The sequence below is a fragment of the Carlito syrichta genome, unplaced genomic scaffold (genome assembly GCF_000164805.1).
Source record: "Carlito syrichta isolate Samal-C Ts95f unplaced genomic scaffold, Tarsius_syrichta-2.0.1 Scaffold304529, whole genome shotgun sequence".
NCBI lineage: Eukaryota > Metazoa > Chordata > Mammalia > Primates > Tarsiidae > Carlito > Carlito syrichta.
The window spans coordinates 41,497-57,505 of NW_007248625.1; the positions used below are offsets into that span (position 1 = coordinate 41,497).

General features: G+C 36.2%; 1 protein-coding gene across 2 annotated transcripts in view; it reads left to right on the plus strand.

Moving 5' to 3' along the window:
* The window catches only part of GABRA3 (gamma-aminobutyric acid type A receptor alpha3 subunit), a 95,891-nt gene continuing 79,882 nt past the window's right edge, over positions 1–16,009 (plus strand). For both annotated transcript variants that reach the window (XM_008060136.1, XM_021713416.1), the window contains exons 1-2: positions 1–64; positions 13,607–13,827. In XM_008060136.1, coding sequence (XP_008058327.1) covers positions 62–64; positions 13,607–13,827 — 224 coding nt within the window. In that variant the 5' untranslated portion in view covers positions 1–61. The remainder of the gene's footprint in view (positions 65–13,606; positions 13,828–16,009) is intronic.

Consider the following 16,009-nt stretch of genomic DNA (forward strand, 5'->3'; position numbering starts at 1 on the left):
CGTGACTGAAGTGAAGACTGACATCTACGTGACCAGTTTTGGCCCTGTGTCAGACACTGACATGGTAAGAATACTTCTTGCAAAGGCAAAAGTGAAAGATAATGCAACAGACCAAAGAAAATAAATTGGGGCTTTCCTTCAGCATTGTAGCTATATTCTAAGGAGATAGTTTATCTCACATGGATTCCCTATTCTCACCATCCTGCATTTAGTCAAATTCATCTTTTCTCTGCTCTCCTCACCTACTCACATATAAAGCATATACTCCCATCAGGAATGCCCCTTTATTCCTTTTATGACACATCTTTCCAAACTCGATTTGGCTCTCTAGCCTCAATTAAACTACTTTAATTGACTTTTTTGCTTCACACTTTGCCAGCGCCACACATATATTCATATAGAGAGATCATGTGAGGAGAGCATTGAGGTGGGGATTCTCAGTCAAAACGGCTGGTGGTGGCATCCAGGAAGTCTGTTCTTTGCAACTGGGCTCCAGCCACCAGGGCACGAACTGAAGAGTGACACAAATCGTTTGGAGAAAGTGTATAACCCACTTCTGAAAACTAATTTGTCTACAGATGTAGACGGGGGAGAGTTTCAGTGCAGACTCTGTAAATAAGGCAGAGCACAGCAAGCTAGCAAGGGGGTGGCTCACAAGCCATCTGCAAGGACTATCTGTTCACCTGCCATTCTCCCTCATTGCCAAAGCAAAGAATGTAGTGGAGAGTTGAAGCAGAAGTCTTCCCCCAATAGATCACCTATCAATCCCTACTGAATGTCTGATACTTGACTGAGCAACTATCATTTAGAGAAGCCAAAAAGCTATTATCTCCTCTCTATGCCTGGCAGTTATTAGATGCTCAGCTTGTTTTATTAAATAGCTGGCTTTGTGTTATACATAAACATCTTAATATCAGGGAAAATGTGTTCAAAGAATATAAAGTGCCCATGTTCACTACTTATTCTTTATGTCTATTTTCAGTGGGACCACTACTTGGCAGGGGGCAAAGCTTCTTTCTACCTGTCAGAAGAATGCAAACAGTTGTATAGGGAAGTGATAGAGTTTTTACTATAGATAATGCAGAGCTGTTGAGTGGATTTGAGTAAGACAATGAAAATATATGAGTGTTGTTTTACAATGATTAATCTGGTGGTCTGTGCATGGTGGATTGCAAAGGGGAAAAGACTGGAAGCTGAGAGTTGATGTAGGTATGTTGATTTTATACGGTGAGTTCTAGAAATCAGCTGGAAAAGCTAGCTAGTTTGCAGGAGAGTAAGTCATCAATATGTGAGTTTTTGAGAGGGCAGGCAAGGGGAAAGGAGAGACCTGAGTTTTTTCTTTCAAGTGAAGAATAAGAAAAGGGTATAATATTTCCTGTGAACTCCTTGTAGGCAAATACCAAGTCTTAATGGCTTCTCTGGCACTTAGCAGGACACTTGACATAAGGAGAGCTTAGTAAGGGACAGCTTTGAAGTATGAAGAATGGAGGAGAAGGCCCTCTCTTAATGGCAACAAGAAAGTGGGTATGTCTAGATTGTCCTTTCTCAACCTATTGACTGGAAGTGCTCAACTTCCGATTCACGCATGCATTAAAATTGTTGCCAGTTGGACACTCAACAAGTACTCCTTAGGAGCCAAACTCTGCATTAAAGGACTCTAGGAAGTCTTACATTCCAAGAATTCACAGGCCATTGGAGATAACCAGATTCACCAAGGATATGCAGCTCTCTTTTGGTATTTCTAGGAATTAATGATGGATAAAGATTTTTATAAGAAGCAACTTATAACTGAAGCAACTCTTTTTACACATGCACATACAATCACTCATTCATCCTCATCCATGCACTAACATTTACAAATACATTCAGACAAATATGTTACACACAAATACACAGAGACTATAAACAATTCACACACTATCCCAGGCATTCTATAGTCACATGTGAGCAGATACCTAAACCCAGGGGTACAACAAATGCACACACCCCTGCCCCAACCAGCTCCCTGGTCTGCTGCTTCCCCACCCAAGCAGGCATGTAAGAGTGTACACAGGCTCTGGAGATACTTTTAACAATTGGGACATTCTATCTCTTTTGATTTAATGTTCACTTGCTTGCTTGTTTTCTTGCTTGCGCGTTTATCAAAAGAATGTCTCTTCTGATGGGGAAGGCAGACTATGGTCTAATAATGTTGCATTCTCTTTAACTGTACTTCCATTCTGTCACAAGTCTGAAAACTAGGATCACTCTGGCTGAGAACACATTTCTGGTGTTTTAAAATAATTTCTTCTCCTATACTACTTAGTAGACTGTGGCAATCGATCCCAGGGTCAGAGGTTACTTTGGGTAAAGCATTAGGCAGTCCTCTGACTTTAGCGACGAGTTGCAATGAGAACCCAGACTCCCCTGAGATCACGAACTACTTGGAAAAGTAGATGAAAATTCAGGCCTGCTGGGCTCTTGGTTTATTTCCATCCAAAAAGGGAGTTTTGGTCCAAAACACTTTCCTAAGGAAATAGAGGCAGTCTTTAGTTCCTAAAGGGGAACGTTGTTTGAGCATTAATACACCATCACCCCCAATCTTTTGCACCCATTGCATTCTTTGGTCGAACACTGGCTCTTAAAGACACACATCCTTAGCTTGACAGAAAGTCCCATGTCTGTTTTGTTCATCTCAGTACCATCAGTGCCTAACTCAATGCTCTGTACATGGTAAACTCCCAACTATGTGTTAAGTGCAAGAATGAATGAGATGGAACTAATTGAATTTGAGGGAAAATAATGACTGTGTCCCTCCACTTGACTGAAAGTTCTTCAAAGGCAGAAAACATGTCAGGCACATCTCTGTAGCTCCAGCACTTAGCACAGAGCCATACAGGTGACTGAGGTCCTCTGTATGTGTTTGTTGAAATATTATGAAACATTAGTAGCAAACTCTGCAGATAAAATATCTTTCCTCAGGAGACACTGTTGAGTAGCCAGCCTGGTGATTCAGACTAGTTTTAGTGACTTCTCCATTCAGGAGAATAAGGAAGTATGACAGAGATGAAAACTGAACAGTGGTAGATGTTTTTAAGGCGAAATTTTGAGATATAAAGAAATGTAATTCAGAGTACAAGAGATAAGTTGGAAAGTGGTTGCGCTGGGAATTTTACAGGCATTATGAATGAAAGCCAAATGGAGTTTGCTGGTCACACAATACATGGCTTCTCGGCAGTATTAACAATACCGTGTCCGTGGTTCCTGGGAGAGGGACAGCACAAGGACTACTATCCCAATTTGAGTGAACTGAAGCTATGCAATCTTCTATGACTATCTATTATTAGAAGAGCTTAGACTATTTTTTTCCCCATCAGATGCATGGAAAAAAGGTAGATGTGGCAGTGAGAGAAAGGTTGCAAAGAATTAGAATGTAGAGAGACTGGAAGCTGACTGAGCAATCGCAATTTATTTATATAGTCAGTATTGGAAAGCAAGGCAGAAAGGTAACAGCTGAGAAAAACTTTGGCTGTTCTTATGGTCCAGATTCCTTTCTGACTTCGTGTCCACCCTAGCTCTCAAGATCCTAAGGCCCCAGGCAGTTCTCTACATTCTCTTCTGGTTTTTGAGCACCCTGAAGAAGTGCAGGGACCTGGGTCTTGGGTTATGTATTTGACGAATATCTATTTGAAATGTACCAAAAAAAAACTAGTGAGAACATAAAGAGAACAAAGCAAAGGAATGTTAGGAAGGTCAGAGAGAGAACAACTAGAAAACTTAAAATGCCAATTTTAGGAATTATTAACTTCAGCTTCTCCCCAGAGATACTTTGCGTAGATCCTGCTCAGTAAGAAGTGCCAGCAGGGACTTGTCAACAGAGAAACTTCCTAGAGTACAGTGGACAACCAGCTATTGGTGTAAGTAGACAATACAATAAGAGAACTCATCATCTAGCTTAAAGAGAAAAAATAAAATGAAAGCTTAGGAAATGAGAACCCATGAAAGATATTATGGTAATAATTTTTATAACAGAATCAGATAACATGCATTCTGATCTGACAACTGCTTATGAAAAGTATGAAAAATTATTATACAGAACAAAATTGTGTTAATTAAAAAGAAAGTAACACAGCGACTGCTTTCCTGGTGGCAGTAAATTTGAAATTATTGTACCTGTTTTCTCCCTAGCTCTGGAATAACTGGCTATGTCTACTTCAAGCTCTTTCTTTCTGGCAATCTGAGGCACAGAATGGATGGGAACTTTTGTCTATTTTGAAAACATTTTAGGTTTCTTCTTATTTTATAGGATATAGTATTTCTAGATGCAATACAGAAAGGGGTCTATAACTGTGGGTTTTTCCTAGCAGTCCATGACCAAGAATCTCCTGGGATGCTTTTATGTAACACAGTCAAGTAGGACACATAAACAATGCCAATATGACTATTTCAAGGGCAAAATACATCTGAAAGAAGGATGTGGATTATGAGTCTCCAAAATAGAGAATAATGATGAGAAGACAAAGAGCCAGGGGAGGAGGAGATCCCAAAGTAAGGGGAGGTGGCCTGTATCAGGAAAATGGCAAGGCCTTCACTGTAATGCATTTGTCAAGTACGTTGGCCCCACACCCTGCTCAAGTTGAATAAACCTTGGAGGCTCTTTCTGGAAGCCTGCTTGGACACACTGAGAGGTGTTAGAGAGTGGAAGCCAATCAGGCTGTAACATCAAGCCAGAAATGCTTCCCCAAGAGCTAAGTGTCATCTCTGCCTTGTGTAGGAAATGTAAAGTGCCTTCCCAGGAGGCAGACTTAAGCTTGTTATCTGGAATTTTGATTTAAATGCCTCACAAAACAGCAGAATTCATTTGTTAATTTAGAGACAATCATCCTTGGAAAGTATACAAGGGCTCAATTTACAAGAAAGTCACTGATTGAATTTCTAGAGTGGTCAGGTCAAAATCTGATTGCTTTTGGCCAAAGGTCTTAGGATACTTGGAGAGCAAATAATCACCCTGTGGTTTTTCCTGGTAGTTTTGATTGTAGAGAGAATAACATATAAAAAAATAGGTGTCCATCACTCAACTTAAAAAAAAATTTGCTTTTATATTAAGCAAATAACTTTTAAACACTCAGGTGAAGTCCCCTGTGTATTTTAATCTGATTCCAAAGATAATCACAATCATAAATTTGCTTTTTTAGTGTTATTTCTATACGTACTTTACAATTATACCTAAGAATGTATATATCAAATATATTCATAAATAGCAAATAGTGGCTGTTATGTTTTTGAACTTTTATAAAAAGGCATCACAATGTGTGTCATTTTGCAATTTATTTTTAACCATATGTTAACAGCTCTTATTTTTTATGCTTTTACTCTACTTCATTTATTTTGACTATTATAGATTATTACATTTATGACTATTTATTCTTATATTTATCCATTCTCTTGTTAATGTGCATTTAGGCTGTTACAGCAAGCATTCTTATACATGTCTTCTTATGAACACGTTTGAGTTTCTGTAGGGTATGTATCTACAGATAAAATATATGGTTTGCTAGGGCTTGTTTATCTTTAACCTTTTTCAGATTCGAACCAAATACTCTTGTCATAGATTGTATCAATGTATAATCCCACTGGCTGTGTATGACAGTTCTACTTCTCTACACTTTTGCTAAGACTTCATATTGTCACGCTTTGTTTTCCATACTTTGATGGGTATGAAATTGTATCTAATTGATTTTATTTGCATTTTCCTGATTACCTTTGAGGTTTAAACATCATTTTATGTGTTTAGTGGCCAATCTGTGCTACCACAGACAAGATGCTTTTGCCACCATCTGTATCAGCAAAAGTAGAAACTCCATACAAACCCTGTTTTCTCCTGTTGCCACTTTTGAATTAAAGTTTTCTGTTAGGGGTGTATGTGTGTGTGTGTGTGTGTGTGTGTGTGTGTGTGTGAGCGAGAAAGCGAGAGAGAGAGAGAGAGAGAGAGAGAGAGAGAGAGAGAGAGAGAGAGAGAGAGAGACAGGTGGTTGCTAAGTCACTAGCCTGATTCTAACTCCAAGAAAGGCTGAAAATTTGAGTTTTGACACTTAATTTGAGAAGGCAGGGCTAATCATAGGGAATATACACAAGACATCCTAGAAAGACCAAACAAATGACAAATGATGATAAGCAGCAATGAATATGAAAGATATCCACTATACGTTCCATTTATCCGTTTTCTAAGAGGTGTGTATTTAATTATGAATGTATTTGAAATTTTGCAATTTCTCTTTTGGCCCCTATTAAGATGATTGCATTATTTTTCCTCTAATCTGTTAATGTGATTAATTAATAGATTTCCTAATATTAGGCCATCTTTACAGTCCTTAAAATAATCACAATTTTATAATGATGTATTAATTTTTATACTTGGTCTGTTTTACTATTATTTTACTCATAGTCTTTGTATCTATGTTCATAAATGTCCCCAAATTAAACTGCTTCTCACCACTTCCACTGATATTACTCTGGTCCATTTGGTCCATATATACAAGGGGGACTCAAAAAACCAGAATTTACTTATAAAATATTGTGTATTTTTTGTTACACGTTTAAACGTCAGTCCCCTTCAAAGTACTCTCCATCTGATGTAATACACCTATTGAGATGCTTTTTCCAGTGTTCAAAACAGTTTTTGAACTCGTCGATTTTGATGCCTTTTAGTGCTTCTGCTGTTTTTTGTTTCAACTTTTCCGTGTTGGCAAAACGTTTGCCTTTGAGGGCCTTTTTCATCCGGGGAAAGAAGAAAAAGTGCTTGGGGTGAGATCGGATGAATGGGGAAGGTAGAACATGGGCGTCATGCAATTTCTGATCAAAAACTGCTGAACATTCAGCATGGTATGGGCTGGTGCACTCGTAAATCACTCATCATGAAGCGAACAAACACAGTGAAAGAATCTCAAAAAAAAAAAAAAATTCACTGAAGCCGGATGCAGCCTCTTACAATGATACACTTATGCCAATGGGTTCCTAGAATACTAGAACACTTACCTAGTGGGGGACGCCTGTACTACAACGGGCCCATCCTTCCAAAAACTAATTTTGGTTATTTTCGGGTCCCCTTCTCATATATGTACCAAAATAGAGACAATAGTATAATGGAATTTCATTTATCTGTATTCCCACTCCTACCTAAGACTCTTCTCCCTGCCTTTGTCTCTTTTTCTTGATTAAATTTTTCAGAAGTTTTCTATATTAGTATGTTCAAAGCAACCTAGTTTTTAGTTTTGTTCATTATCTGTATTATTTCTTTTTGTTTTCTGTTTCACTGATTTTTGCTTTTATCTGGATTTCCCCTTTATGTACTTTCCTTGGGGGTACTCTGGTCCTTCTGGTTTCCTGAGGTAAATTAGCTTACCAGTTTTTCTTTTTTAAAAGACTATCTTTAATCCTTCTTTGTGGCTATCAATTTCACTTTAAGTACCACTTTAGGATTCCAAAACAAGATTTCATATGTAAACATTTTCACTATTGTTCGGGTTCTAAGTATTTTGTTTACACTTTCTTCTTTGTTTCTTAAAATTTTTGTAGTATTTTTCACTTTCCAAATGTAGAAGATTTTTATGAATTCCTAATTTTAATACCTCATTTTGAAAGATGATGGTCTTTAGGCTATGAAATCCTTTTGTGTTTCTTGAGATTTGCCCTATGACTTAGCAAGCACCTGGTCCTTTTTTAGGAGAGGTTGATAAATGATCTCTGTTTCTTTTACTAAGTGTTAAGTAGATGAGTTTACGTGTGTTTATTAGTTTATGCTTGTCAGATGGGTTGTTCTAATTTTCTAATCATATCAAGTCATTGGCCTGACTGGTTTTTCACTTACTGAGAGTCTATGGTTTTGTTGATTTCTCCTTGGAATTCTATTATTGCCTTATGTATTTTGATACATATGTTGTTGGTACATAAAAAATTACAGTTCTTACATTTTCCACTCAAGATACTCCATTTTTTAGTGTAATTATATTTTATCCCAAAGAAGGTTTGTCTTACAGTGCATTCTGTCTGTATTTGATAGCTCTACCACCTTTATTTTATTAGGATTTTCTTTTTTTAAAATTTTTATTTTGCAGATGTGGGGTACAATTCAGGGTTAGGTATACAAATGTTCATTATGCAGGTACCCTTGTTGATGAGATGTGCCCCTCTCCCCTGGCAGTTTCGCACTACTGCCAATTCAACCCCCACCCGACAGTTTCCAATTACTGCCAATCTCTTTCTTATAGTATTATGGTAATTGTTTAAGGTCCACTTATGAGTAAGAACATGTGGTACTCAGCTTTTTGTCCTGTGAGAGATCACTCAGTATTTTCTTATGTATATTTTCATCACTTTATTTTCAAACTGTCTGTGTTTTCATGTCTTTATGTGTGCCTCCTATATGTACATAGCATATAGCTATGTTGTTTATTTATCCTTCAGTTATATTTATTTATTTTTAAATACTATATTTTTATTGAGGCAAAATAGAAACTTTGCCATCTTTATCATTGTAAGTGTATGGTTCAGTGTAACAAATGCATTTATATTAGTTTTCTTCTCGTCTTCCTCCCTTTCCCCCTACTCTTCCTAATCGTATAATCACGATTTTACTCTCTATCTTCATGAGATACACTGTTTTAGCTCTCACTTACAAGTGAGAACTTAGGATATTTGTCTTTCTGTGCTTGGCTTATTTCACTTAGCATATGGCCTCCAGTTTCATCCATGTAGCTGAAAATAACAGGGTTGCATTTTTCATGTGACTGAATAATATGACATTGTGTATATATACTATATTTTCTTTATCTACTCACTCCTTTGATGGGCACATAGGTTGATTCTGTATTTTGGCTATTGTAAATAGTGCTGCAGTATATATGACAGTACAGATATCACTTTGATTTACTGATTCCTTTTCTTTGGATAAATACCCAGCAGTGGGATTGCTGGGTCATACAGTAATTCTATTTGTAGCTTTTTAAGCAAACTCCATACTGTTTTCCATAGTGGGTGTCCTAATTTAAATTCCCACTAACAGTGTATAAGGGTTCCCCTTTCTCCACAATATCTTTAGCATTTGTTATTTCATGTCTTTTTTGTTATGTCATGTCTTTTTTAATTCATGTCTTTTTGAAGCCATTTTAACTGGACTGAGATGATATCACATTGTGGTTTTGATTTGTATTATTTTGATGATTAGCGATGTTGAGCATTTTTTTTCATATACCTGTTGGCCATTTGTACGTCTTCTTTTGAGACATGTCTAGTCAGACTTTTTGTCCATTTTTAATTAGATTATTTGGTTTGCTGCAGTTGAGTAGTTTGAGCTCATTATTTGCTCTGGTGATTAGTCCCTTGTCAGACAAATAGTTTACAAATATCTTCTTCCTTTTGTAGGTAGTTTTTTCATTTTGTTTATTTTTTGTTTTTTGTTCAGAAGCTTTTTAGCTTGATATAATCCCATTTGTTTATTTTTCTTTTGGTTGTCTCTGCTTTTGAGGTCTTACACACAAAAAATATCTTTGCCCAGATCAGTGTTTTGGAGGATTTCCGCAATGTTTTTTTTGTAGTAGTTTCATAGTTTCAGGTCTTAGCTTAAAGTATGTAATCCGTTTTTATTTGATTTCTGTGTGTGGTAAGAGATAGGGAATCTAGTTTTATTCTTCTTCATATAGTTATCCAGTTTTCCCAGCACTATTTATTAAAGTTTCTATCCTTTCCCCATTGTATGTTCCTGGTAACTTTGTTGAAAATGAGTTGGCTGTAAATGCATGGATTTACATTTTGGTTTTTCATTCTATTCCATTGGTCTATGTGTCTGTTTTTATGCCAGTCCCAAACTGTTTTGGTTACTATAGCTTTGTAGCAAATTTTGAAATCAGGTAGTTTGATGCCTCAAATTTTGTTCTTTTTGCTTAGGATTGCTCTGGGTATTTGAGTTTTTTTTCTGGTTTCATATAATTTTTGGAATTTTTTTCTATTTATATGAATAATGTTATTGATATTTTGGTAAGGATTGCATTAAATCTGAAAGTTACTTTCAGTAGTATTGTCATTTTAATAACATTAATCTTTCCAGTTCATGAACATGGAATATCTTTCTATTTTTGCCTCCTCCCAAATTTCTTTCATCAGATTTTTATCATTTTCATTGTATAGATCTTTTGCTTCTTTTGTTAGATTGATTTTTAGAAATTTTATATTCTTTGTGTCTATTGTAAATGAGATTGCTGTTTTGACTTTTTTTTCAGATTGTCCACTGTTGGTGTATATAAATGCTACTGATTTTTGTATGTTGATTTTATATCCTGCAACTTTACTAAATTAGTTTATTAGTTCTAAAGTTTTTTGGTGGCATCTTCAGATTTTTCTAAGTATAAGATCATGTCATCTGTGAACATTGCTCCTTAAGGTACAGTACAAGTTTAAACAAATTTTAAATAAATAGAAATCATATAACATATCTCTTCTGACCACAGTGAAATAAAAATAGAAATGAATAGCAAGAGGAACCTCAGAACATACATAACCACATGAAAATTAAACATGCTCCTGAACGACCAATGGGTCAGTGAATAAATTAAGAACACAATTCAAACTTTTTTTAAACAAAGGAAAATATAAATGCAACATACCAAAATCTGTGGGATATGGCAAAAGTTTTTAACAATAAACACCTACACCCAAAAAGTACAAAGATATCAAATAACAAACTAAAAAACTAGAAAAGCAAGAACAAACCAAACTCAGTATTAGTAGAAGAAAATAAATAATACAGACAGATCCCAGCAGAAGAAAATGAAATTGAGACTACAAATTAGTATAGAAGGAGATCAACAAAATGAAACATTGGTTTTTTTTAAAAAATAAACAAACTGACAAACCTTTAGCTAACTAAGAAAAAAAAAAAAGAAGATCCAAATAAATACAATTAGAAACAAAGAAGGAGACATAACAACTGAGACTTCAGATATACAAAAAATTATTAGAGACTATTATGAATACCTATATGCCAGCAATTTGGAAAACCAGGCCTAGTGCAGTGATTCACATCTGTAATCCCAGCATTTTGGGTGGCTGAGGCAGGAGGTTTACTTGAACCCAGGAGTTCAAGACCAGCTTAGGCAACATGGTGAGATCTTGTCTCCTCAAAATCTTTCTTTAGGTGTTTTGTGGTTGTGAATAGTGAGCTTCTTTTCAGCAAACATTTATTAGTGGTTATATCTGTCCAGAATGTTTTCTAGTGTTAACCTCAGCCTGAGACCATTTTTTAAATGTTAATTTCTCACCTTGTAAGCTTTGGATCTGGCAGATAGTGTACCTTTGAGCTTCAATTCCACATAAGATTAGGACTGAGATTGCTAAATCTCATTAGAAATGTTTTCCCCTCAATTCCTTCGTTTTTGAATTGTTGTGTTGCAAGCTGATTTTGTCTAGTTCATTTTATTGAATTCATCCTTTCTATGAGGTTGGAGTCCTCCAGGGTCTTAGCTTTATGTGAGAGTCTAGTTACAGCTTCTCATTTGTCACAGTTCTGTTTTATACCTGTTGTCTTGGATATTGATAAAGCCTCCTCTCCCTCTCAAAGTAATTTCAGTTTAGATAACAGACTATGTGAGCTTTCAATGTGAGCAGGGATGTGCTTGGTACACTATAGGAAGAGAAAAGCCAGACTGGCTAATCTGTAGAGGGAAGAGTACCTGGGGAAGAGCTCAAGGAGGATAATAAGGGTCAGCTATGTTAGGGAAGCGTTCATTCCAAATCTGATCAGAAGTCATTAAGGAATTTTAAACCAAAGGAATTTCAGAAAATTCTGGCTGCTTCATTTTTTCTCACCTGACTACCATGAAATATCCCCTGTGCCTTGTATAGTTTCATGGTCAGTCAAGGATTTGGGCAAAGATTGTACTCAGTTTTAGGACTCACCCTCTCAGTGATTCTCTTGTTTCCAAGACCTCCTCATGGATTTTCAGCTAATCTTTTAGTTCTGAGATTTTCCTCTGATCCATTAAGCTAATAAGTTTTCAGATTTCTGCCACCTGAGTTGTGATGGATTGAGGAATTTCTTCAGTTTAGGTTGCAGCAAACATTATCTGGCACAGTTCTTTCATTTAGTAGACTAATACTTTGTTGTTTCTGCCCACTTTTATTACCAGCCTTGTTTTACCGCTACTTTGGCCTGGAGCTATCCTACTGTGTACAAACAGCAGCCATCAATTAAATAAACAAATAATATACTCTAAAAAAAAAAAAAAACTGGGCCCCACGGTTTCCCTCATTTGAGTATGGTATAATAGTCAGCCAGGATTTTGTGCAGAGTATTTGCATTACCCAGATTTGGGGGCCCATCCCTTGCTTTCAGGAATCTCACCCCTAATATTCCACATTCTCTCTCGCATTGAGCTAGTCATGCCACAGGAATTTTAGGTTAGGGAAGAATCTCCAGGGAAAAAAAAAGTCACCGACTTATAATTCTAATCTAGTGCTGCTGCTATCTTTCAAGGCTTAACTCACCTTAGGTTGCTGTCTGCTTTCATCCACTCAACGCTTTCAAGTAGTATAAATATATACAGTTGTTTAGTTTTTATAATTTATAGCTACAGGAAGATGGACCCCAAAATTTATTCTGCTCTTATCAAAACTTGGAACTTTTATTGCTAGTTTAATTTGTATTTAGATTAACAAATTTGAAAATTTTCTTTATGTTTATTAATAATTTTTATCCATTTCATAAATTTGCTCTTTACCCAGTTTTCTACTTGTGTGTTTGTTTTATCATATTTATCTATAAGATTTCATTATTTATTGAAGATAATAAGCTATTAACCCATCAGAAATATTGTTATTTGGGGGCTCAGATGAAATGTATGTTAAAATATAAGGTTTTGGTTTTAGAGTGATTTTTTTTTTTTAGTTGAAGTCTCACTTTGTGGCCCAGGCTGGAGTGCAGTGGCACACTCACAGCCACCCCAGCATTGACCTGCTGGGCTCAGGCAATCCTTCTACCTCAGCCTTCCAAGTAGCTGGAACTATAGTAGCTACCATGCCTGGCTATTTTTTTTATTGATTGTAGAGATGAGGTCTTGCCAAGTTGCCCAGGCCGTTCTTCAACCTGTGGGCTCAGGCAATCCCCTCACCTCACCTCAGCCTCCCAAAGTGCTGGGATTACAGGCTTGAGCCACCACGCCCAGCCTTATAGTGATTTTTTTATACCTGCTTTTTATGTTCACATAGGATCATCCAGCAATAGAGACAAGGTAAGGAGTTTGTTTTTAGAGTGATATCACTGCACAGAGAAGAGAATTCTTGTCTTTTTATATGGCAAAGTTTTGCGTAAGTTTGTATGATGTGTGTGGAAGTGTGGCAGTGATATTCCTAAACAACACCTTGTCAGATATATTATCTTCATATTTATAGAAGTTGATCATCATGGAATTATTTCTCATTCATAACCATTTGCCTTACTCACCAGTAACTACTATTAATAGACTGCTGCTTGTTTGCGTAAGAGGAAATATTGCAAGATAATTGATATTTGCAAAGGGCACTGTGGGCCTTCACCAGAACTCTACTGAAACATTTTTCTCTCTCTTTTTGTCCTTAGGAGTACACTATTGATGTATTTTTTCGGCAGACATGGCATGATGAAAGACTGAAATTTGATGGACCCATGAAGATTCTTCCACTTAACAATCTCCTGGCTAGTAAGATCTGGACCCCTGACACCTTTTTCCACAATGGCAAGAAATCGGTGGCTCATAACATGACCACTCCCAACAAGCTGCTCAGATTGGTGGACAATGGAACTCTCCTCTACACAATGAGGTCAGATGGTGGTGGCCCTCACCCAAAGTATATTGGTGGTAGGACTGGGCTTGAAAGCAGTATGTTTTAGGGTATACATAGAGAATTCTGTCAAGTGTATGGATTAGAAATACACACATATATACATACTGCCTAACACATTTACATGTGTAGATACAGACATGCATATTCTAGATAAACATAGAAATAGTAAGTTGCACAGAGGAACATTTTGAGACACACAGAGCTATATGTTCACGATGTATAAATATACGCATGCTCAAAAACAAGTGAACTAGCACACAGGAACATACATATTCAAAGACACTTAAATACACAAACTGGCAAAAACAAATACACAGGCATGAACACTGATCATAAGAATAGGCTAGCTTTAACCGCAGCACCAAACTATCCCTATGATGTATAGCTGTGAGAATCATATGAGATAATGATGAGTATTTTTTGTAGCATATGGTGTTTTATATATATATGAATTAAAAATTACAGTCACATTTATTTCATGCCACATTGCCCTGAGGATACTGAGGAGTTTAATGTAAGTGAACTTTCAAAAAAAAAAAACCAAAACCTTAAGATTATGTCTTGTAAACACCACACACACACACATTGGTATTGAAATTTTCATAAAATATGAAATATATTTTGTATTTTTCTATCTTCCAATGCATAAAAACATCACAATTTTATCTATTTCATGAATCATTATTGTTATTAGAGTTGTTAGCTGTTGAATGTTGCTGTTGAAAAATAACTTTTAAAGCATTTTAGTGCAATAAGGTTCTTCGCCCCAACACTAAAAAACACTTTCTTGATTCTTGCTTTTGCTGTTTATGCTTTTACTTGTTCCTCTGCTGTCAGTTGTCACTTCCTGAAGTTTCTTTCCACATTAATGAGTGTTGATTTTGTGTAACTGAGAGCGAACCTTTATTGAAAGGATAGGTGCAGTTCTTCAATGTGGGTTCTATGTCTATTTCAAATTGGTGTATCTGTTGTCTTGCACAATGAAACTCAAATAGTGCATGCCTGGTAGATGTGTGTTGAAAAAATGAAGTGTATTTGCCTTTATCACTTCCAATTCGCTATTGGTGCTTTTCCTACAGTAATTTGGAAGGCAGAAAGATGATCAAGGAAGAAAGGATAACAAATAAATACTTAAAAGTTGGATGAGAGTGAAGGAGATGAGAGACTAGAGGTGAAATGAGCATAGCGAAGAAAATGATGAAGCAAGAAAGTGGATAGATGTGAGAAGAAGGTGGAGAGGGGAGGGGAAGGCTGTACTCATATATATGGGGCACAAAAAAAATGTATACGCATTTTAAGTATGATGTTGGCAAATGTGTATACATTTTTTGGCACCGTGTGTGGGTGTATGTGTGTGTGTGTGTGTGTGTGTGTGTGTGTGTGTGTGTGTGTTTCTTCAGATTTTATTTATATTTTTATATATCTATATAAAATTTATATACATATGGGATTTGGGTGAAGGAAAGCAAAAATATGAAATGAGAGAAAAAAGAGTAGGAAAGTTGAGAAGGTAAAGGATAAGATGAAGTAAGAAGATGTAGTAGATGAGAAGAAAAGACATAGAAAAGTAGGGGAAGGGATACGGGAGGAAATGAAGAAGAAAAAGGAAAATTGTGGATGGAAGAAAAACAGATATTCATTCATTTATTCATTGACCAAACATGTTTTGGTTTCCTAATATATATGTGTCCCTAAACTAAATTCTGGGTATGCCAACATTAATGAGACATGGTCTTTGTCATTACGACAATCACAATATAATAGGAGGAGACTAATTCGATAATTACAAATAATATTAGCTAAAATGCTAAATATGTGAGTAATTAAGGGAGGAGAAAGGAAAGTCATCTAACTCATTCTTTTGGGCTAAGTGGAGAAAAGAGTCCCTGGATGAGGCAACTCCTGGACTCCTGATTATTGATGTTAGTATTAGTTTTAATAGTATTAGGTATGTCAAATGTAGTCAAGACACTAGTAGGTAGGGGACAGAGGGAAGAGAGGGAGGATATTCTAGACAGTAAAGAACAAAAAAACAGGCTGTTGTTTCATCTTGGTGAGTGTTTCCTTTGCTGTGCAGAAGCTTTTTAGTTTGATAAAAGCTGCATATCTGATAAAAGGTTAATATACAAAATTAATAAATCATACAACTCAGTAGAAA